Below are 24,516 nucleotides of genomic sequence, written 5' to 3'. Positions count from 1 at the left end.
TTTGTGTGTGTGTGTGTGTTTGCCTCCGCTGTGCACGTGCGTGTTCGTGTGTGTGTGCTTATCCAAGTGAGCCTGCAGGTGCTCATTTGTGTCAGAGGGAGAGGAGGGAGGATGAAGAGGAAGGAGTGTGTGCGTGATGGAGTCTGTGAAAGTGAGCTAGTGGGTGTGAGAAACTGTGCGAGTGTGTTTGTCCGTTAGGAGCATTCAGGCAGAACAGATTAGAATGTGCAGATCCTACCGAGACACATCGAAGGGGGAGAGAAAAGATGGAAGGAACGGGAGGAAAACTCAGAGGAGCATGCGAGGTGAGGGGAAAACGAGAAAAAAAAAATAAGGAGAGGGGGTGGAAATATGAGTCGAGGAGGTAACCGAGCCACGCCGCCTCTTTTTAACCTTTCATTCATCCCTCCTTCCTTCACGTTTCAATTAGGAAAGATGTGACGCATTGTTCCTAACCGTCACACACAGCTCTGCCTGCAGCCAAACGTTAATCATCGGGGCCTTTATAGGCCATCACTCTTCTCTCTCTCTCTGTGTGTGTGTGTGTGGCGTTGTTTTGTGTGTCTGCATACAAAGCTCAGTGTGTACATGTGTGTGTCGGTCCCCCAAAGGGCCTCCCTGGTGAATGAGGATTATGATTAACTATGGGTGAGCCCTTTTGTATTCCTGTGTGTGTGTCCTAATTGAATCATAGAAGGTGGCAATGATGGAAAAATTATGACAATTATGCCAAATTAATATGAATGAGGGTCTCCATCCACAGCACACACACACACACACACACACACACGGAGCTCCTGTCACATCCAGGAGTCGCATTCAGAGTGCAGCAGCTAAAGGAGGGTCACCTGGAGATTAACGGGACGCTCACAAACCACAAACCAGCAGCTCCACGGCGAAACACGGAGGAAAGATTTAGTTATTCAACATGATCTGTTTACAGTCATAACACCTGTAACGCGCCGCGCACACACACACACACACACACACACACACACACACTCTCAGCCAGTGGTGAAACCGGCCATCAATCACATCCCAACAGCACACCGAGCCTGCCAGCTGCGTACCGCCATCGCCATGGCAACACCAATCAACTGGTGGCAGCAGAACGCGTTCGTGTGTGTTTGACGGCGATGAGCTGGAAGCCGCCGTTGTGTGTGAAGGTGCTGACATGTTATCTCCACGTGAGCGCGCGTGTGTTATGCTGGGAAGATGCGTGTTGTCGTTACCGTGTTTGAAGACGCCGATGAGCAGGGATTTGTCGGCCTCGCTGTCCCACCAGTCGGCCGGGACCTCGGCGTGGAACGGCTGGGGGATCCAGACATCCAGCACGCTGTGGGGGAGACAAAAACACGTCGTCATGTTGCTGATAATCAAACTAAACCGTGTCCAGTTTGCTCCATCGCTCTCATATTTCAGCCGCAAACAAAAAAAGAGGAACGAGCAGAAATCTGATTATGAGCCATTTGTGTCCGAATCAGATTCTTAAAGCTGTCAGCTGCCATCCAGGGACAAAAAGTAAATATTTAAGGAGCATTAATGTAAATATAGAGTTATGGTCTTGTTCACTTAAGCCGGGGGTGTCAAACACGCGGCCCGCGGGCCAAAAGCGGTCCTCCTGAGGGTCCAATCTGGGACAACTTTGTAAAGCGTAAAAATGACAGAGAACACATTAACTGCAGATTGTAAATTAGTAAAACTATAAATTGACAAGTTGCTTTGATCATAAAGTAAAAAACTAGATTGCTCATTGTTCTTTTGTCTTTTTGCGTCTCATTTTTGTGATATTTTGTCTTTATTTTGTTGTTTTTTTATGTCTGACTTTTATCGTTTGTTTCCTGTTTCTTTTAGTTTTGTGCTTCCTTTTTGTCTCGTTTGTGTTTTTTTTGTCTCATATTTATCATTTTATATTTTGCTTGATTCATTGTTTTGTGTATCGTTTCTGTGGTTTTGTCATTTTGTCTCATTTTTGTAATTTTTTGCCGTTTTGTTTCATGCTTTTGTCATTTCTTGACTCATTCTCGTCGTTTGTCCATTGCTCTGTCGTTGTGCAACTTTGACTAATTTTGTGTCTCTTTTTGTTTTGTTTCGTGCCATTTGTCTCGCTTTTTGTCGTTTTGTTACTCGCTTTTGTCGTTTTGCGTCTCATTTTAAAGTAAAATCCTATATCATTCAGTCCTAGATACCGCTTCCTAAATGTGTTCCTTTGTAGACACTCTGATCTGGAAGTTGTAATGTATAAATGATAAACTGAGACATAATGTTGCTGAAATTTAATAGATTTTTCTTAAGAAATTTCAGATTGTTTATAAGGTTTTGTAAAAAAGATAATAAGATTGTTCCTTAAATTTGTAGTTGTGGTTATTTCTAGGTCATTATGCTGCAATTTTAGTGGTCCGGTCTGCTGGAGATCAAATTGGGGTGAACATGGAACCAGAACTAAGATAAGTTTGACACCTTTGGCTTAAATTCTGCAGCTCCATGCTATGAATAAACCCAAACATTCCCCCTGTTCCTTTTGTTTTTTGACTGAGCAGTGGGTTTCAGCAAAAACGAGAAAAGGGAGTAATGATCTAAACAGGAAGTGCTGCTCGCTGGCATCTGTTTCGTTGCCATGGAAAGGTCAATCTGGAAATAACTCCGATTGGAGAAATTGAATGCCAAAGGTGAAAAGGACATCGAGTGTGGAGCGGTGGAGTGTCACTGCATAAATTTAAGAGATGCAGCACTATATCATCAAAACACACATTTGCCTGCCTGTTTATTCTCACTGGATTCAATTTCAAAGAATAATGGGACCAAACTAGATTTACATTCATTCATAAGGTTAGTTTGGTTCTATAAAGCTCTGGTGGGAGCCACACTAACTTCACTGATTGGATTAGATTTTTGTTTTGCCGTTTTCGTCGTGTGTTTAACGTGTTTTAAACCCTTTATTCATCGATTTTTGAAGTGCCATCGTAAGGATTAGTAAATAGCAAAAATGGAGAGCAATTAAGTGCACCTGTTCATGCAAATTAATCTTTTGATTGAAGTCGAGCTACTTATCAGTTTAGTCTCGCTTTCTTATTTAGTCTTGCAGAATGGTCTGACTGCACCACGACATATCTGTCTATAGTCTACGTACCTATCCATCTATAGTCTACGTATCCATCCATCTAAAATCTATAATCTGTCTACAGTCTACGCATCTGTCTACAGTCTACGCATCTGTCTACAGTCTACTAATCCATCCATCCATAGTCTACTAATCCATCCATCCATAGTCTACGTATCCATCCATCCATCCACAGTCTACGTATCCATCCATCCATCCACAGTCTACGTATCCATCCATCCATCCACAGTCTACGTATCCATCCATCCACAGTCTACGTATCCATCCATCCACAGTCTACGTATCCATCCATCCACAGTCTACGTATCCATCCACAGTCTACGTATCCATCCATCCACAGTCTACGTATCCATCCACAGTCTACGTATCCATCTGGATTCCCGTAGTGAAGAAAACAGTAGAACTGAACAACAAAGCCGTTTGAAATTAGGCACCTTATACCCACAAACTACTATTAATTCAAGATTAATAAATTTGAGACATCTTGATAGAATTTAACTCTCTACTATCCTGATGACACCATCCTGGCACCTAAACTCAAATTTGAGCTTTTTTTTATTTTTAATTTTTCTAAATTACAAGACCCAAACCAAACCAAGATATCTGGTTTGCTCATGCATATAAATAAACCGTGAAGAGTTCGAAGGCGCAATTACTCTCACTTCGTTGATTGTCGCGGCACCAAAAAAATGGGGGGAAAAAATATAAATAAAAAGAGAAAAATTTCTCCATTATGGGAAAAAGAAAATGGTCTTTCCAGCTAGTTATGGAGAGAAAGGGTACAATGCACAATAGGAGCAGAAAGACAGAGGGTGACAGGAGGAGAGAAGGAACCGGGGAAACAGTCCCTTATCTCTGCAAACAGCAGCATGCCCGGCCTTGGCAACGCACACACAAACGCGTGCGCGCCAAGACTGGCATGCTAAATCCCCCTGGCATATGTTGGCACGATGGCACCCCGTATGCTCACGTCTGGCACGCGCTGACAAACACACAACACAACACACACTCACAGGGGTCTGTCACAGTAGCCATTGAGGAGTGGGGGGAGAGATCAACATGGAGTGCACGTGCTCCACATTATAAATGCGTTCACATCTGGGTGGCGGGGTGAGGAGAAACGCGGGGGATGGGAGGCGACGAGAGACTAAAAGTGCACTGCAGAGAGAGAGAGAGAGGGAGGGACGGACAGATGGCAAGAAAAGTGTGGTGTGACGGAGGAAAAAGACGGCGGTGGAGGAGCCGTCAGGGCGAGATGAAGGAAACGAGCGGAGGTGAGCGGCGTGTCCGACCCTCGCGCCAAACCGTAACAGGCGATAGCACGTCGGAAAAAAAACAACAACTTCTAAATGGGTCAAACCGCGATAAAAAAGCTCATTTCCCCTGGCGGAGTAACTGCGTGTTGTGTCTGTCAGAATAGGAAGAACCCTGCCAAAGAGGCCACTAGAACAGACTGAAATACACTTTAGTAATAATTCATCACACGTTCATATAAATATCCGGCTCTCGGCTAACTTTCATCATGCTTCCAGAACATGAAGCCTCTCCGCCGCCTTTCCAAGTGTAGCTTGTATTCTAGGAAAACGACTCTGCCGCACAGGATGGATTTATTTTTCTATAATTTATATCAGGCTACCAGATCCTGATGGCTAAATGTTAGTGCCAGTAAAACAATGGACCCTCCTGTTCTCATTTACAGGCACCAAAAAATATTGTTTCCTTGTTTGAAAAAAATAAATAATTCAGCAAAAAAATTCCTCAAATTTATGAAAATTTGCAAAACCTTCAGGAAGAAAATTCCAATAATTCCTTAAAAGTTTCATTTTTTTTAAAAAAATCCTCCAAATTTGGCAAGAAAATTCTCGTAAAAATCTTCCAAAAAATCCTAAAAATATCTAAAGTGATTCCATATATATCAGTAAAATTTCAAATATTTTCTTTAAGAACATTCACCAAAAAAATCAACCAAAATCCAGCGAATTTCGCTGGATTTTGGTAGATTTTTTTGGTGAATGTTCTTAAAGATTTTTAACATTTCTTTTTTCCACCAAAAAATGTTCAAAGATTTCCCACAAATGTTTCACTGTGAAAATATTCATTTTTCCACATTTTCAAACTAAAACGGGTCAATTTTGACCCACAGAATGAGATGAGGGCTACAAAGTGCCAGATCAGTTTGTTAAAAAAATATGGCAACTTGAGCGGCAAAAGGTAGAAGAAAAATGGAATGAGGATGGGAGGGAAAAATCTTTTCTCAATCGATCCTCCGTAGGATGCAGAGATGTCGCAATAGAAACTGACACTCTACCAACCTGGAGTCACCTCCCTCCAGGATGCGCTCCGCCTGGTCACCGATGACTTCCTGTCGCAGATAATACAGCATTCTCACTCTCAGCAGCACCCTGAGAAACAGAAGAAAAAAGTTAGTGAAGCTGCCGGATAAGCATTAAAAGTCAGAAAAAATAACGTCGCATCTTTTCACATTTCAAGATGACGCCCACAAATTGCTAGAAGAGGTTGAAGATATTTGACTAATGAGTTATAAACACAATGAAAAGCGGCAAAAATCCATGCGTTTGAAAAGCTACAACCAGAGAATGATCAGTATTCTTGCTTGAGGCAAGTAGACCCAAAAGCAGTAACTCATTTTAGTTAATGGGCCAAATTACAATTTGATTTTAAGTGGGCTGAACGAGTTAAATTTCAACATATTAACCCATAAAACTACATCTTACAGATCAGTGTGTCTACAAAGGAACAAAACATTTAGTCATGATCAAAACAACAGTTTGACAAGACAAAAAATAACAAAAAATAGACAAAATATTACAAAAATGAGACACAAATGACAAAAAAATGAGACAAACATGAAGCAAAAATGACAAAAAATGAGGAACGGCACGAAACAAAACAGAAAAGCGACAAAAAAAGACCAAAAAAGCTACAAAGCACCAACAAAAATAGAGAAACGACAAGTGAGACAAGAAAAAACAAAAAGATACAGAAAACACGACAAAAACAAGAAACAAATTACAAAAACAACAAATGTAAGACAAAATATTACAAAAATGAGACAAAGTGACAAAAAAACAAGCAATCTAGTATTTTACTTTATGATCAAAACAACTTATGGTCTAGAAATTATTTAAAAATTATAGATTTACAACCTGCAGTTAATGTCTTCTCTGTAATTTTTACACTGAGGGCCTGATTGGACCCTCTGGAGGACCGGTTTTAGCCCGCGGGCCTCATGTTGGACACCCCTGATCTAAAGAAAACACTGACCAATCTAGTTTCTTTCTAGCAATTGTGACATTTATCTTTTGCAATCAATTAATAAAAAACCGCAGCTTTTGTGTTCCAGATAAGTGGGTTATTTGTGAAACTGCTGCTTGGTGTCTGATCTAAATTATATCTCCTAAGCTCCTGAGATATCAGCTGTTCAGTCCCAGAGGGAGCCTAATAATACTATTCACACCGGACTGGTTTTACTGGGGTCTGCGCTGTAAAGTAAAGAAGAGGTGCAATTTGGTTGGGAGGCTTTGATCTTAAATTACTCGGATGGAAAACGTCCTGAGGTTTTCTTGTGCTTGGGAAAAAAAAACAACAACAACTATAATTCACTGCTATGTTTGAGCGAATTCTACGACCGCTGTCAGGAGGACGGCCATATTCTCTGGATACAAATTACAGATGTTGCGCATCAGGATTTGCTTCGAGCAGTAAAATGAATCACTTCAGTCGGAGAGAACGAGAGTCAGACTTGATCTCCCGACACTGGAAACGCTGCTATCTGGGAGATCTGCTTCACTGTAAACATTTGTCACCAGATTTGTCACCGGGATTTAATGCCAGGAACGGCGTTTTGGAGGAGCAGGAGGAGGAGACGAGTGGGAGGAGCAGAGGGGAGAAGAATTGAAAGGATGGAGCAGAAAGTTTGGAGAGGCAGCGAAGAGACGACGAGGGGAGGAGGGGGAGGGTATAAAGACAGTCATTTGCAACTCATTCTGCAGAGTGTGTGTGTGTGTGTGTGTGTGTGTGTGTGTGTGTGTGTGTGTGTGTGTGTGTGTGTGTGTTTGTGCATCAATGGCATCACAAGTTGCAGTGTGTGTGTATGTGTGTTTGTTGGCAGGCTGTGTGTGCTCATCCATCAATGTGCCAGGCCTGATTAGCCACACAACGCTGTGCTCCAGCCTAGCAGATGGCACCACATAATCACCCCCAAGTGTGTGTGTGTGTGTGTGTGTGTGTGTGTTTGTGCGTGTCTTTCACCCACTTCCAACAGGTCTGCCTGCCTAGCACCTGGCCTGGCAACCGGCCAGACCAACACACACACAAACACACACACACACAAACAAACAAACTTCCCCCTCAAGAAGAAGAAGGGAAAAAAAAATCTTGGAATTGAATCTGGAGGGCAAGGAAGCATATCTCCCTGACGACAGCAGAGAGGGCTGACCACAGACTAGTGTGTTTGTGTGTTCAAGTTGTGTGTTTGTGTAGTTGCAAAGTCAAACTCAGACGCTCGTCACACCTGCCACTCGTATCCCGGTTAAAAAGCCCCGATTCTATCCATGCTAATCTTTTATTCATGCATATTTCCCCCAAATGAGCAGAAAACAATAATACTTCCGTAAAGTTTTTTGGCCACCTGCTCCCTGTTGACTATCAGGGTCAATACTCTGCATGTTTCTGCTTATAGGAGCTGTTATTTTTATATATTTTACATATTAAAGCGGGGTCTCTCTTGCTCTGTACTCCCTCTGTGTACTAAAGCAAAGCCCCGCCCACAGCTGATCTGATTAGTCACCAGTATTACACCGATAACAGCCAATCAAATTGAAAACTGCTGTTTTTAGACCAGGACAGCCAAGTGCATGAGCAGAGCTGTGTTTTGAAGGTAAGTTAGCAGGTACAGGGGGTCCTCGACTTCTGTCAGAGTTCCGTTCCTACAGATTGACGCAAATCGATTTTCGTCGTAAGTCGGAACTCCGGCAAAATGCAAACAAAGCCGTTACGTGCATCACGACATCGATTCATGCATGTCTGAGTCATTTTCCAAGAAGAAAACAGAATGTGTTGCACTGTTTTTACAACTTGACCTAATAATGTTGATGTTCGTCGGTGTTGCGAGCGTTTTATTGAGTCTAATTTCACTTCCATGGCGTGTTTCCCTTAAGGCAGAATTATCGATGTACTTTTATTTTGAATAAGCCTGAATTTTAAAGTTGTCTGTTCTCACTTCCTGTCCGCTATTTTTACGTTCAGCTTTTCTGGATGCACGGCTCTCTACTTTGTAAACGCCACAGAGGCAATGCAAGTTAATAACTTCATGTTTGCACTGACTGGTGAAGTTAAAAGGATTTATTTTCATAAATTTATGTTTTATTCTGTTTTTGTTGCAGTTTTAACTCTAATATGTATCAAGAGCCACAGGAAAGAAGTCAATTTTGTTATGACTTGATTCATTTTGCAAGCACGAGTTTAACTAGTTGGATGGAGATGGCTTTCCTTTTCTTCGAAGCATCAGAAGAGTCTGACTTATGCTGGGGAGCAGGGCTGCAACTATCGACGGATCGATGAATCTAAGCACATTATGGCACCAAAAGCGCTGAAAAGAGCGCTTTATCATAAAAGTGGATGTCCGTGCTGTATCGTTCTTCGGCCGGATGGATATTTCTGTTGTTTAGCGCGCTCACTTCTGCTTTTGATGCCGTAACGATTAGATGATTCGTCGACAGTTGCAGCCCTACTGGGGAGCCATTACGAAGGGTAAAAAGTTAGTGAAAGTAGCACAACCCAAGGCGGCGTACAACTGCAGAATGTAAAAGCAGTCTTATAGCGCTGTGTGACGACGTATTCATCCGCTCGCCAACTAGTTCCACGTGACGACAAAACGCCGTAGGTCGAGGATGTCGTTAACTGAGGACCGTCTGTATTGCTAAAGTTGCAAACAGCCATGTCCAGTTTCAGATAAATTAATTTGTTGGTATCGATGCAAATAGACTTATTTTGCTGAGGGTGCTAGGCTAAGGCTGTCGCTGAGAGGTTTGCTGTACCTCCTAGCATCTGGAGTAACATCATATAACAAAATTCTGCTCTAACTGATGCCTCTCTAGCAAGGACACAACCAGCAAAGCCAGAACAAGGAGCACAACTACCGCCACAAATCAGGAAACTGGCTGCTTTCACGGTGGCTAATGGCTGGAGGCCAAGTAATGAGGCCAGCACAGAGCTTAATGTTTTAAGATATGGGCAATAAAAGTGATAAACCAGTGAAAGATTAACAAAATAGAAGAGCAGCAGGAGACACACTGTTCAGCATCATGTGACGTTCTGATGTCTTCCTTCTTATTCCTATCTTACAGTTACAGTATTAATGAAGTAACCTGGCTATAAATGACACCTTCTCTGCTATCACATGCTGCTGAAATATAACATTTAATGTATGTTGGTATCAGATCATCAATAATCAATCAGTATCAACGACCGCATCAGCTGATTCCTGCTGGCTACATGAGCTAGCCTCTAGTAAAAACATTGAGGGAGTCTTACTTGTTGCAGTGATGCTTCAGGTGTCTCTTGTAGCTGTCCTCTTGCAGTAAGTGGTCAGGATTGCAGCTGGCCAGCCAATCAGCTCGTGGAGTCTGCGGGGGCGGGGCCGGGGGCTTCCCCTTCTTGCCCTTCCTGCCCCGGGGTACAGGGGTAGAAAGACCTGGGAAGGTAAAGAGAGAGAGGGTTATATGAGCATTTTAAGCATAAATCTAATCTTCAGAGCAAAAGTATGACCCATTACTGTGATTAACACTGAATTCTACCACCTACTCTTCTCACCTAGCAGCCCCAGGAGGAGAAAATCTTGAAACCAAATGAATTTCTATCGAGTGAACCGTCACTTCGAGATCTTAGGCTTGACTGCTAATGCTGTCACCTTCTGAGTGTGTTAGAGGAAAAATAAGGTTCTTCAGACACCTAAAGTAAAAGGAGCTACCAGAGATGTGACTTTTGTTAGTAGAGAGACTGATTATATGACTGGATGTGACACGCAACTGGATACAGCTACAGCACATGTACGGTATAAGACTGTAGAAAAACAAGACCCAGCTTAAAATATTGGTAAACTGACGACTAAAGACAACATCCGACTCCATAAAGGATCGCGTCTCTAAGCTGGTATGGGCATTTAAATGCCAACAAGGTGATCAAGACTCCAAAGACGGAAGCCTTGTTTAGTCATTTTATAGAATACTGGTGATTTTATTGAAAAAATATGAATATTATATGATCCATTTCTGAGTAAAACCCACTAACACAGGGGTGTCAACTCATCTTAGTTCAGGTTCTACATTAAGACCAGTAAAATCACAGCATAATAACCTACAAATAACCGCAATGATCAAAACAAACAAAAAAAAGACAAAAAATAAGACAAAATGTTAGAAAAATGAGACAAACTGACAAAAATGAGAAAGAAAATGACAAAAAATGAGACAAACTAAATGAAACAAAACAAAAAAGAGACAAAAAATTGCAAAAAAGTTAGAAAGTGACAAAAAAATGAGCGAAAACAAGACAGAAAACTACACAAATGACACAAACGAGACAAAAAAGAAACAAAAAGACAAAGACTCTCGCAAAAGGACAACAAACAAAACAATAAAGTGAAACACAAAATGATAAAAATAAGACAAAAAAACACAAGTGAGACAAAAAGTAAACAAAACGACAAAAAAGTCAGACAAAAAGCAAGACAAAATACTACAAAAATGAGACAATGACAAATTGAGACAAACTACATGAAACAAAACAAATAAAGGGGACAAAACATTTTGACAAAAAAGTTAGAAAGTGACAAAAAATGAGCGAAAACAAGACAGAAAATTACACAAATGACACAAATGAGACAAAAAAGAAACAAAACGACAAAAACCTCTCACAAAAGGACAACAACACGCGAAACAACAAATAAAGTGCAACACAAAATGAGACAAAAAAACGCAAGCGAGACAAAAAGGAAATAAAACGACACGAAACGACACAAAAGTCAGACAAAAAGCCAGACAAAATACTACAAAATGAGACACAAAATGACAAAAATTGAGGCAAACTACATGAAACAAAGAAAAAAGGGACAAAAAATTTGATAAAAAGTTAGAAAGCGACAAAAAAATGGGCAAAAAAAGACAGACAAATGACAAAAGAGACAAGAAATGACAAAAATGAAACGGCAAAAAAAAAAGACAACACAAGGACAAAAATGACACACAAAGCAATGAATAAAGTGCAAAATTAAATGACAAAAGACAAAAAAACACAAGCCGGACAAAAAGGTAACAAAACCCCGATGGTCAACAAACGATTTTAAATGTACAGTTTTACTAATTTACAATCTCCAGTTAATGTCTTCTCTGTAATTTTACACTTTGAGGGCCGGATTGGACCCTCTGGAGGACCGCTTTTGGCCCGCGGGCCTCTTGTTGGACACCCCTGCACTAACACCTTGTTTACAGAATAAAAACAGAAGATGGATCCATTATGTTTGCAGAATGGATCTCCACAATGCATAAGCACCGTTAAGCTGCTCACACATGCAGTGTACTTTCACTAAATGTATTTGAAGTGTGGCATCGCTGCACTCGACATACACGTTCAGTGTTGCCACGGGTTACAGCATACGTAGCTGTGTATTCGGTATGATCAGGGAGGTGCGTTACCAGAGTGGTTGGTGAGCGTCTTGGTGGTCCCGTCCGCCGTCGGGGTGATCAGGTCCCAGATGAAGCTCTTGATGTTCTCGTCTCCGCGGTAATGCAGCAGGCAGTAGGCCAGGAGGGCTCTGCAGATGGTCTCCACGTCGGCCTCCTTCAGGGGCCGTTTGAATCGACCGTGAGCCAGGATGTCGCTCCACCTGCCCCAGCTGAAGACGGAAGAAGAAGCTCGTCAGCGTGTGCAGGAGTCAAGCCTCTAACATGCAATAATCAGTCAATAAGATCTGGTCAACTCTTAACCCTCGTGTCGTCCTGGAGGTCAAAGTGACCCGTTTAAAAGTTTGAAAATGTGGAAGAAATCGTGTCTTTTCACAGTGAACTTCTGATGTTCACATTTTCAACATTTTGGGAAATCTTTGAGCATTTTTTGGTGGGAAATAAATGTTAATAAAAATGACGAAAAACATTCACAAAAAAAATCAACCAAAATCCAGCAAAATGCGCTGGATTTTGGTTAACTTTTTTGTGAATGTTCTTAAAGAAAATATCAGAAGTTTTACTAATATATATGTAATCACTTTAGATATTTTTAGGATTTCTTTGGAAGATTTTTACTCATTTTTAAAAAATATTTACAAGAATTTTCTTGCCAAATTTGGGTGATTTTATAAAAAATATAAAATAAAACTTTCAAGGGAAATTTTTAAGGAATTATTGGAATTTTCTTCCTGAAGGTTTTACAAATTTTCAGAAATTTGGCGAATTATGACATTATTCCTTGTTGCCCATAAATGAACACAACAGGGGGGTTAATAAAACCTTTAAAATAAACACTACAAAATAGATGTAATACAAGTAAAACCAATGATAACATAATCAGTCATACACGTTTTAGCTTTGTTTTGAGTGATGCAAACAAAACTCTAGCCCGTTACTCTTCACTTCAGTGTCCGTAATTGTGTTTGGAGGCTTCAGAATACCAAACTAAACTTTGTGCGATAATTATTTTACTCAGTCAGACGCTATCTCATGTCTCTGACCCCGTTTCCTCATGAATACAGACACAAGTCCACATCGTTTTGTCTCAGACGTCTATCAGACAAACACACACATGCACCGATGAGTGCCCGCTTCTCATTATTACTGTACACTTTACCAGTCTGCTGACTTAACCGTTACTGGCACTCTAACTAGTGGCATCCCTCTGTGTGTGTGTGTGTGTGTGTGTGTGTGTGTGTGTGTGTGTGTGTGTGTGTGTGTGTGTGTGTGTGTGTGTGTGTGTGTGTGTGTGTGTGTGTGTGTGTGTGTGTTTTCATGGATCACAGCCCACCACTTCCACAGAGCAAGCGACCCCAGAGGCTGATGTAGTGGTCAGGATCCCTCAGACTGCCTTGTTCTCCACTAAAACCTTTTTTTTTTTTTTTTTTTTTTTTTTACGCTGCTGCTTTCCGATATTCACTGAACCATGTGAACCAGTCTTGGTCTGAACCTTTTCAGAAAGGGTAAAACGGTGGGTGAGGGCGAGCGAGCGAGAGATGGATGATGGGAAAAGACAACAGAGCGCCGAGCGGAGAGGACAGGCCCAGTCAGACAGTGTGTTTTTGTGTCCTACAGCCTCGGGCCACGAGACTAGACTGTAACAATAACAACGCTGACATCTCACTAGCACCACTGTTCTTCCTTACACACACACACGACACGCAAGTCAGCCATGAAAATGGACGAACTCGCCCGATAATCACGATCCGTGGTAAGCGTGTCACTTCGACCGCGTGCTGCTATCGTACATGTTCCTCTACAGCAGGTGTGTCAAACTCATTTTAGCCCAATTTGATCTCAAGTGACCAGTAAAAATCAGAGAATAATAACGTATAAATAATTCCAAATATTTCCTTTGTTTTAGTGTCCACGTTTAAGGAACTATCTTTTTGCCAAACATTATGAACAACCTGGAATTTCTGAAAAAAATAAGTTAAATTTCAACAATATTACGCCTCGGTTTATCATTTCCACATTACAACTTCCAGATCACAGCGTTTCTACAAAAGGAACACGACATTTAGTCACTAGTACCTGGAACTGAATGATATATAGTGTTTTACTTTATGCTCTAAACGCCAAAACTTGGACAAGACAAAAAAACAAGACAAAGTATTACAAAAACGTGACACATGGCATCAAAAAATAGACAAACAACACAAGCGAGACCAAAAAAAGACAAAAACGAGACACAAAACAATGAATAAACGAAAAACAAAATGATAAAAATAAGAAACAAAACGATAAAAACATGAGACGATGACAAGGCAGACCAAAAAAAACCAAGAAAAATTATTTCAAAAACGAGGCACAAAACGACAAAAGGACAATCTAGTATTTTACTCCATGGTCAAAACAACTTGTCCTGGTCTAAAATTATTTTAAATTTAAGGTTTTACTAATTTACAACCTGCAGCTAATGCCTTCTCTGTAATTTTTGCTCTTTAAAAAGTGGGCCGGACTGGACCCTCTGGGGGGCCCCTTTTGGCCCGCGGACCACATGTTTGCCACCCCTGCTTTACAGGCGTTCACATGCTCCATATCTTTCTGTGCATGTCTGTAAATAAATGCATCATCTACCGGTATTCCCTGAAGAGAATCTGGGCGCAAAAACACTAAAATAAAAAGACGGCTTTAGTGCAGATTTCAGGGTCTTTCCTTTTAAAATGTGCAGATGAGACAGGATTAACATGAGTCGATTGCGTGTGTGTGAGCTAAACACTCGCTCTGCGCTCCCAAGGCCACTTTGTGTGCTCTAGAAGAAGCGTGTGTGCGTGTGTGTGTGTGTGTGTGTGTGTGTGTGTGTGAGCACTGATTAGCAGCTGTGTGTGTGTGTGTGGCCTTGACTGCAGAGGTTTCTGTCTACTAAATCACTCCGTGTGCAGGTCTGCATCCATTACCTCGTGTGCTCTTTTACACACAAGTGAACACGTTAACTGATGAGCTCCACCCGCCAGCGTGACTCCACATCCACCACAGCCCAAACTAGGCTTTTCTTCTGCCTGTGCGTCCGGATGAATGCGTCACTGAGGTTTCGGTGCCCTGCAGTCGCAGTTTAACCTTCATACCTGCTCCCAGGAGAGGCTTCTACACCAGCTGTATTCAAGTTTAAAGTCCATTTGTTTTAATCTCTGCATCCTTTGATATTTTCTTCATATGCACCATCGTGGTGTATTCAGTCCTGCAGGTCAAACTGACCCATTACAAAGTTTGAAATGTGGAAAAATATATATTTTAATGCCCACATTTTCAACATTTTGGTAATTTTCTGAACATTTTTTGGTGGAAAAAGGAAATGTTAAAAAAAAGTTTCTTTAACCTCCTGCATTTACGGGCACCAAAAAAAATATTACTTGTCTGAAAAAAGCAAATAATTCTGCAAAAAAAAAAAAATTACCATATTTCTGAAAATTTGTAAAACCCTCATGAAGAAAATTCCAATAACTCCTTAAAAGTTATAATTAAAAAAAAAATCGCCCAATTTTAGCAAGAAAATTGTTGTAAATATTTTCAAAAAATGAGCAAAAATCCCCCCCCCCCCCCCAAAAAAAAATCAAAATATTTAAAGTGCTTCCATATATATCAGTAAAATTCCTAATATTTCTTGAAAAATCAACAAAGTCCAGCAAAATTAATTGGATTGTGGTTGATTTTTATGTGAATGTTCTTAAGAAACAATTTTAACATTTCTTTTTTCTACCAAAAATGTTCAACGATTTCCCAAAAATGTTGAAAATGTGGACATCAGAAGTTTCATTGTGAAAATATAATTTTTTTCCCCACATTTTCAAACTCTAAAACCGGGCCAATTTTGACCCGCAGGACGACCGCAACAGCAAATTTCGCTGGATTTTGTGATGTTTTTGTGATGTTTTTAAAGAAACATAAGTTTTACTTTTTTTTGGAAGATTTTTACTCGTATTTTGGAAAATATTTACAAGCATTTTCTTGACAAATTGGGGGATTTTTTTGTAAATGATTCTATTCTTATTGGGAATTTTCTTCTGAAGATTTTGCAGATTTTCTGAAATTTTGGGGAATTTTTTTTGCTGAATTTTTTCACACAGGGAAACAATATTTTTTGGTGATGGTAAAATGAAGACAGGGAGGGTTAAAAAACAACAGTTTGATGTATTGGGAGACGTACTTGTGAGTTATGAAGGTGAACAAACAGTGTAAAATGCTACATGGTGCAGAGATGCCAGAGCCTTGTCATCACTGCTCGGAGGCCAATAGAGACCCCAGAAAGTCCGTGTGTCTGTCAAGACTTAGTCCAGATAATACTCCAAGTAAGCCCCAGCTTGTTGTTTTAATGCAGATTAAACAAACAGGACATGTGTTAATTAGTTTCAGAGGTACTGGTAAGTGGATTGTTTAGCTTGGATCCAGCGAGGTTAGCCGCTTCCCCAGTATCCAGTCTCTAAGCCAATTGTTCACAGGAAAGGACCAATTTTTTTGTATTTGACACCAGGGCATGATCAGCATGACTCTTCATGCTGATATTTGTGAGGATAATTAAGGAGACTGGTAGCGGATGTTTTCAACTGATACACATTTGGAGGAAAAATGGTAAATAGTGGCGACAAACTTAGAATAACTTCCCAGTTTTTGTAAAATTTTGATTAACTGAGACAACATAGCCCCATTTTTAAAGTAATATATTATACTGGGAATTAATGTTAAACAATAACGACAGCAAGAACTGGAAAAATGGCGAATCCAGTAACCAATTGACCCCAACTGTAACTGTCAACAAGACGGCCTGCTTTAGAAACTTACAAGTTAGAAATATATTTAAAGTTATTTAAGCTAATCTTCTATCTGCTGAGACACGGATGAAGCTCTGGAAGAAAGCTAGTAAGCGCACCTAAATTAGAAAAAAAAATGTCCTAAATGACTCAAAAAAGGTGAAAATTTGTCAAAAAAGGACATAAATTGTATTCAAATTGTCTCCAAACTCACCTGAAATAACAAAAAACTTGAAAATAAAAAGATAAAAGTAGCTCCAAAATAACTACTCCTTTAAATAACAGTCAAAAGAGCATTTTAACTCCATCTATAACCAATTATATTTGCTCTCTGCATCATATTGTCTAAGAAGCTAGATTCTCTTCAAAGAAAAGAAAAACATGTTCATTTGTATATAAATCATTGCTCCCACCTTGCCATTATACTATTTACGAGTAGGGAACATGAGACTGACCCGTAACCAGCAGGTTCTTCTCCACCCTGAAGCACTCAGATCTGGGGTACCCTGGGCCTGTCCTGGGGCCGCCTCGGTTTGGACGAAGGTTTGCTCGGTTCGTCCTCGTCGCTCTCCAGCTCGGAGAACTCCAGCATCTCTTCCCTTTGACACTGCTGTAGTGTCGCGTCGTCTGCTTCCTCACCCTCGGCGTGTCGATAACCAGCGTATTCCTGGGGGACAAATTCGTCGAAAATGTTGTAGTTCGTGTCTTTTATGCGCTTGATCTTTCCTTCTGGTGTGTGTTCTTTTTCCCAGAAACTGGTTTAAGCTACAGATGGCCTGAAATCCGCCCATAAACAATATGCAAAGTACCTCTGTTTTACTCCCCTGAAGTGGCCCATTTGTTAAATTCTTGTACATTCTGACTTCCATGACTGGTGTGAACCTTGTGAGTACATGTCACCGAATCCGATTAATTGGATATTTGGCCCCGCGTTTCATCCCGATACTGAGAAATTTGCTGCCGAGCTCAAACATAAACTGGCATTAATTATGTTGTCTAATGAATTAGATTTTTGTTCAATTAATTTGATTTTTACCCCCCTCACTCTTCTCTCGGAATCCCATTAATATGCGCAAACAGGGCAGTAGTTAGTTCCACAATTATCACAGAGTGCTGAAGTCATTTCCATTTTAACATCAAACAATAAGAAATCCCAGGGGAGCTGCCCGTATTCACGCTGGTAGAGCTGGATTAAGTGTTCCAGTGGAGGCCCTTCACAAGAGAGGGAGGAGAAGGAAGGAGGAAACGCACAAAGAAGAAAAAAACGACATGGAGAGGGGAGGAAAGCGGCGATATAAAGATGCCGGTTAGCGCAGCGCTCGATGTGTAAGAATGTGACGGAGGTTGTGTGTGTGTGTGTGTGTGTGTGTGTGTGTATGAGCGCTAGCCTAAGTGATATCTCTGTAGCCTCCAGGCATCTGCACTCTGTTAAGTGGAGCTAAGCAGCTTACTCTCTCTCGCTCAAACACACACACACGAGAGCAGGGAAACATGGGTAATTAAGGAAGAGAGGAGATTCCCAACTGTCAATATTAATCTCTCTCTCTCTCTCTCTCTCTCTGCGCTTCCCCTCCTGTCCTTCCCGTCTCTCGCTCTCGGGCTCGTCTCACGTTCTTTTCCTTTTACCTCGCGGCGATAGCGCTGACTAATTACCGCCACGAGCCCCCCTTTCCATAAGGGGACACTACCAAGAGCCTTTGTGTGCATTAAAGTATTTAGATAAATCATGCGATGGTTCCCTCTCTGTGGGCTTACAGCTACTTTGTGTGTATTCTGGAGTACAGATATTAATATTTGCAGCATGCAGGGCTTCAGACGAACTATTCCACAGGTCGTTTTAGCACACGACTCCTCACTTGATGAATATCTGTGCATCAAAGGACGCTACAGGTTATGATAAATGCTGCTCAGATGGGTGTGTGTTTAACAGGGTGATATGAATACACCATGTACATATTTTGTTTTATTGTTATTCTGTTGTAATTACACAAAGTTTGGTCTGCCTCCTGCTTGTGTTCAGAAAGAGAGGTAAGCAGGAATGTGCAAGTTTGAAAATGTTGGGGAAAAAAAAAATGTTCACAGTGAAACTTCCCATGTCCACATTTTCAACATTTTTGGGAAATCTTTGAACAGTTTTGGTCGAAAAAAAATGTTGAAAATATTTTTCTTTAAGAACATTCACAAAAAAATCAACCAAAATCCAGCGAATTTCGCTGGATTTTGGTTGATTTTTTTGTGAATGTTCTTAAAGAAAATATTAGAAGTTTTGGTGATATATATTTTTAATCACTTTAGGCATTTCTAGGATTTTTTTGGAAGATTTTACTAATTTTTTGAAAATATTTACAAGAATTTTCTTGCCAAATTCTGTGATTTTAAAGTAAAACTTTTAAGGAAAACTTTTAAGAAATTACTCGAATTTTCTTTCTCAAGGTTTTCCAAATTTTCAGGAATTTGAGGAATTTTTTTGCTGAATTTGGGGTATCTTTAAAATTAAACTTTTAAGGAAAATTTTTAAGGAATTATTGGAATTTTCTTCCTGACGGTTTTGCAAATTTTCAATAATTTGAGGATTTTTTTTTTTTTTTTGCTGAATTTTGGATTTTTTCCAGACAAGGAAACAATATTTTTTGGTGCCTGTAAATGAAAACAACAGGAGGGTTAACGTTATGTAACTCCACTTATAAGTCCACTTTCCGTTTCCGACATGTGCACTGCTTCATTTTTGTAGGCGCCAAAATTTATAAGACGGATGATTTTGTGGGTTTTTTTTTTTGTCTGTTGTAAAGAAAGAGAATAAACGGAGATCACTTCCAAAGGGATGAAATGACAACGCAGAGAGAAACCAGCGTCTACATGTGACCAAAACGCGCCGTCCTAATGTCAGATTTATGTTTTCTATGAGCGAATTTTTACATCTCAATACCACAGTGGGTCATCTTCCCATACTTGTGGGAAACTAAGTCATAATTGTGATTAATATTCATCTAATTTTCGCATTAGCCACTGCTTCTTTTCACCAACCTCCTCCTCTTTCCTTCAGATCGCTTTATTTTGGGAACACACAACAGCTAAAGAGTTTGTTTTACCAGTTGGCGACAGACTGACAGAAGAAAGGGAGGAAATAAAAGGTGCTTGCGTATATTTAAGTGTAAGCGTGCATGTCGTACCCGTCCGTTGATGGCGTCCATGTCCAGCTCAGCCTTCTTGGCCCATTTCTGCCAGAAGTCTGGATCCTCCAGAGAAATGTCCGTCCGGTTACCCGTTGCAACAAAACTGGCCTGAAGAGACAGAAAGAAAAGGAAAACATGTTGGTGATTTGATCTAAAGCTACAAAAACACTACAGATACAGTGTGGGGAAAGGAGCAAACGAGGTTTACCTTCGCAAAAGTCGAGCCTTTGCCCTCCGACTCGATAGTGATGGTGTGGGTTCGTCTCTGGAGGATCTGGTCAATGTCTTCTTCGCAGAATTTGGAGCCTTCGTCTTCCTCGTCCATGAGAGCTCCGTACGCTCCTTTTCTCAGCAGGTCCTCGATCTCCTTCTTGGACAACTGTTGGACCTGGATGGAAAGTGAGAGCATTGAACAATCTGACCAACACACGGTACACAAAGCAAAGCAATCTTCAGGCGTTGACGTAGATCGTGGATGAGTCCGACGCTTCTCACCCCGCTGTTGGCGTTCTCTCGTCCGCTCATGCTCTGGAGGACGGCCTTGTCGAGCCCCAGCTTCAGACTGGCCTTGTCGAACATCTCCCTCTCGTAGCTGTTCCTGGTGATCAGACGGTAGATCTTCACCGCCTTGGACTGGCCGATACGATGGCACCTGGCCTGGGCCTGGTGGAGGACGCGTGCAGAGATTCAGAAACGCATCGTTAAGACAGCGATTTTCACTCTGCTTTCTGTTCGGCTGGAGCGGTGAGGTTACAGCAGAGGAATAATGATACGGTCCAGTGAAGCAGAGCTAAATGTGGCTGGCAGAGTCAATACATCCACCAGACAGTCTCAACTCCAAACTAAGGGCTCAAATGCTGTCTAGAAATCACCAGAATCACTATACGGCGCTTTTCCACTAGCACTCGGCTCGAGTCTGAGGTTTTCCAGGAGGATGTCATTCCTCCTTGACCGGGTTTCCAAGCGAGCTGAGCCGAGCCGACAACATGACGTCAACAGAGTACATGCCACTTATTGGACAGGGAGTGAGGACACACGAGACCTGTACCGCGGGCGAATGAAAAGGTCGAGACTTTTCAGTCTTTGGTGGCGGACCAAAACAATAAGGAGGGAGCTGGACGGTGCGACTCACAATGAGAAAGTTTACACTGCAAATCTCAAAATCTTACCAAGTCAATTTGTCTTATTTTTAGTCAAAAAAGTCTCATCCTGCTGGATTCAAGATAAATTCTCTCAACAAGTGACATTTCAGCAAGATGGAGGGACTTGTTTTAAGACTACGCATCTTAAATATCTTGTTCAGTCAAATAATCTTGAAATTATCTTGTTTTGAGTTGAATTTTACAAGAAAACTCAAAATAAGTTTAACACATCTCAAATGAGGAGGTTACATGAAAGCAAAAATCTATTTTTGACTGAAAAACTGCCTCTGTTTTTTGGCATGTCTGGCTTATTTTAAGACACCTAAGCTTGACGATTCTGGTAAAATAGAGCTTAAAATAAGGTTTTCCAGCTAATTTTAAGATCTCAATATTCTAAATATCACATTTTATTTCAAGAAATCGTACCAAGCCATTTTTCACTTGTTCTTTTGGCAGATTTTTTCACTTATTTCAAGGTAAAAGTTCCTTGAAATAAGCTTTTTTTTCTTGTTTTGAGAGAGGCATTTTTTCCAGTGTATCAGGTCTCTGAGTGGATGGCCGCCCACGGATACAGCAGGACAATGAAGCAGTGTCGGAAGAAGCTGGAGAAGCTCAGAAGTGACTACCGGTCCATCAAGGACCACAACGGCCGGAGTGGGTTGAATCAAAGGTGTTGGAGGTTGATTAGCCAAATGGGCGCCATTTACCGGCACTGACTGGCGAGCAAAGAGAGGGAGAGTGGCCTCAACTCCACCACTGCATTACTGGAGACCATATTCGAGGATGGTGCGAGTTTTGTGACTCCACCCACTATGAGGTGGTACTCAGTTGTAATAGAAAACGACCTAAACCGAGTCGAGCCGAGTGGATGCTAGTGGAAAAGCGCCCATAGAGCCAACAACATGCTGGGTAAACTCGGTGTGGTTTGTACCTGGAGGTCGTTCTGGGGGTTCCAGTCAGAGTCAAAGATGATGCAGGTGTCTGCTGCAGTCAGGTTGATGCCGAGTCCTCCGGCTCTCGTGCACAGCAGGAAGACAAAACGGTCCGAATCCGGTCTGGAGAACCTGTCGATGGCGGCCTGCCGCAGGTTACCACGAACTCTTCCGTCTATACGTTCATATGGGTATCTGGACGCAGACAGGGGGACAGGTGTGACATACTTTCACCAAATTTATGTTTATTCACAGAAAAAGTCAACACAGTAGTGGAGGTGTTTGAAGGTAACTGTAAAGCTTGGTGTGAAGCCAACCTGGGCATATTTTACTGGATTTAAAATGAACCTGACTGAATGCAGATCCTCTCTTTACTCTGCTGTGTTTTATCCGCCGCAATCTGCTGCCGAGAAGCTGCTCTGCTTTCCGTCAGTTGGGTTGTAAAGTTCAGCGTTTCATTGCATATGTGAGAGATTCAGCGCAGCTCCGACAGATTCATTAAAGCTTTCTGGATCCTCCTCCTTTCTTATTAGCAAAGATTAGAAACATTGTGCACCCAGATTTTAATTTTTAACCAGCTGATAGCTGTCCAGCTAAAACAGCAAACATGGTCAGTAATTAAGCGCAAACTGATGACAGGTCAAAATTAAAATTCTGCTTAAAATGCTCTGTTCTGCGTTTCTGCACTCAGCAAAATAATCTTTTGTGAGGTGAGAAGCTCGACTCTCTTAACACCGCAGAACAATCACAAACGGGCCGAGCGTTTCTACCAGGATGAGACGCCGGCGCTCTGATTGCATCAAATCAGTTTCAGGAGCCGCGTTCTCACGGCGAACATTTTATTCACATCACGAATGAGCGAACACGAACCTCAGCTCAGAAACTTCACAGCTTTGATGCAGGACCTTCAGTTTTTCCAATCAAGCTGCTCATGAAAAAATAAGGTGAGCCAAATTTAGCAGGTTACAGCTGTTATTTCACTGTGCCAGATACATATTTAATTAAAGCTGCACGCTTTCTGCTGCTGCTCAAATAAGACCGAGGATGAAGTTGTACATCATCTCATTTTCAGGATGCAGCTTTGCACCGGGCAGCTGTGTCATTAGGGTAAAAGCAGGAGTTGGATCTGACTCAGGACGAGCAGAAGGGCTCAAAACGGAGCCGTAAACAGTGTAGCGATTAACATTTTTACTTAAAAAGAAAATACTAGCTTGCATTGTGGCGTTCTCACCTTTTCTGGATGAGGTAGTCCTCCAGGATGTCCAGACAGCGAACCATCTGACTGAACACCAGGACTCTGTGTCCTCCTGCCTTTAGTTTGGGCAGCAGCTTGTCAATGAGCACCAGCTTTCCGGCTGCCTGGATCATGGCTTGCAGGGCCATGTCCGGCATGTCCGTCCTGCCGCCGTGGGAGTCCCTGAACTCCTCAATGATCTTCTCTTCGGCTCCTGGACAAGAGACAACCAGAAAAGTTAGAGAAGGATACTGGTTCATCGCAGTAGAAGGTCATACGGCGCTTTTCTACTACTACTACTCGGCTTTATTTATGAGGTTTTCTATCAGGATGCAGTACCTGGTACCGGGTGCTATTTTAGTACCTATTGGACCGGGGTTCCAAGCGTTATCTTCAGGCATGACTTGTGGCATTCTAAATACGTGAAAAATATCGTCTGATTTCATGTTACAACCCCCTCCTTCTTTTTTTCCTTTATTTTCATGTCTTTTTTCTATCATTTTGTGCCCCTTTTGCCGTCATTTTGTATCTTTGTGTGTCCGAAACGTGTTTGTTTCCGTGTTTGGCAACATTTTTGGCAGCAAAAAAGAAATGCTAAAAATGTTTAAGAACATTCACATAAAAATCAACCAAAATCCAGCGATATTCGCTGGATTTTGGTTGATTTTTATGTGAATGTTCTTAAGAAAGTATTAGAAGTTTTACTGATATACATGTCATCATTTTAGATATTTTTTGGAAGATTTTTACTCATTTTTAAAAAATATTTACAAGAATTTTCTTGCCAAATTTGGGGGATCTATAAATAAAACTTTTAAGGGAAACTTTTAAGGAATTACTGGAAATTTCTTCCTGAAGGTTTTGCAAATTTGCAGAAATATGGGGATTTTTTTGCTGAATTTTCGGATTTTTTTTTCAGACAAAAAACAATGTTTTTTGGTGCTCATAACTGAAGACAACAGGAGGGTTGAGGAGCTTTTCCATTAGAACCTATTGGGCTCAACTCTACTGGGTTTGTGAGGATTTCCATTAGGACCTCGAACCTGATACCAGATTTTAGTATCTAATCGGCCGAGGTTACAAGTGAGTTGAGTGGAGCCGATAACGTGACAAAGAGGAGTGATGACACACGAGAGCGACTCTTCCACGAAAATCAAACCCTACATTTAAAAAAAAAAGAAAAAAAAAAGAACTGGCAACACAAACAATGCTTTCTTTGACTCTTCTTTTACTTCGAATCTGACAAAAAGCCGTAGACCGAGCAGCAGCTACACCATCGCCTCCATTTCCTCCGCAAATGATGCTAAGGGACTTCCGGACCGCCGTTCTATGACGACTCCACCCACGATAAGGTGGTGCTAACAGACAACGACTTAAACTGAGTCGGTGCTTGTGGAAAAGAGCCGATACTTGTGTAAGAAT

General features: G+C 41.3%; 1 protein-coding gene across 1 annotated transcript in view; it reads right to left on the bottom strand.

The window, feature by feature from the left end:
• The window catches only part of chd7 (chromodomain helicase DNA binding protein 7), a 105,854-nt gene that overhangs the window by 15,371 nt on the left and 65,967 nt on the right, over window positions 1-24,516 (bottom strand). The window contains 12 exon segments of the mRNA XM_051953279.1: window positions 1,233-1,336; window positions 5,434-5,523; window positions 9,677-9,836; window positions 11,836-12,035; window positions 17,065-17,124; window positions 17,126-17,213; window positions 17,216-17,281; window positions 19,786-19,894; window positions 19,995-20,174; window positions 20,282-20,449; window positions 21,860-22,055; window positions 23,092-23,308. Coding sequence (XP_051809239.1) covers window positions 1,233-1,336; window positions 5,434-5,523; window positions 9,677-9,836; window positions 11,836-12,035; window positions 17,065-17,124; window positions 17,126-17,213; window positions 17,216-17,281; window positions 19,786-19,894; window positions 19,995-20,174; window positions 20,282-20,449; window positions 21,860-22,055; window positions 23,092-23,308 — 1,638 coding nt within the window.

Source organism: Acanthochromis polyacanthus, chromosome 9 (genome assembly GCF_021347895.1).
Source record: "Acanthochromis polyacanthus isolate Apoly-LR-REF ecotype Palm Island chromosome 9, KAUST_Apoly_ChrSc, whole genome shotgun sequence".
NCBI classification, from domain to species: domain Eukaryota; kingdom Metazoa; phylum Chordata; class Actinopteri; family Pomacentridae; genus Acanthochromis; species Acanthochromis polyacanthus.
The sequence above is the reverse complement of the archived record's forward strand: the minus strand, read 5'-3'. Positions and strand labels throughout refer to the sequence as shown.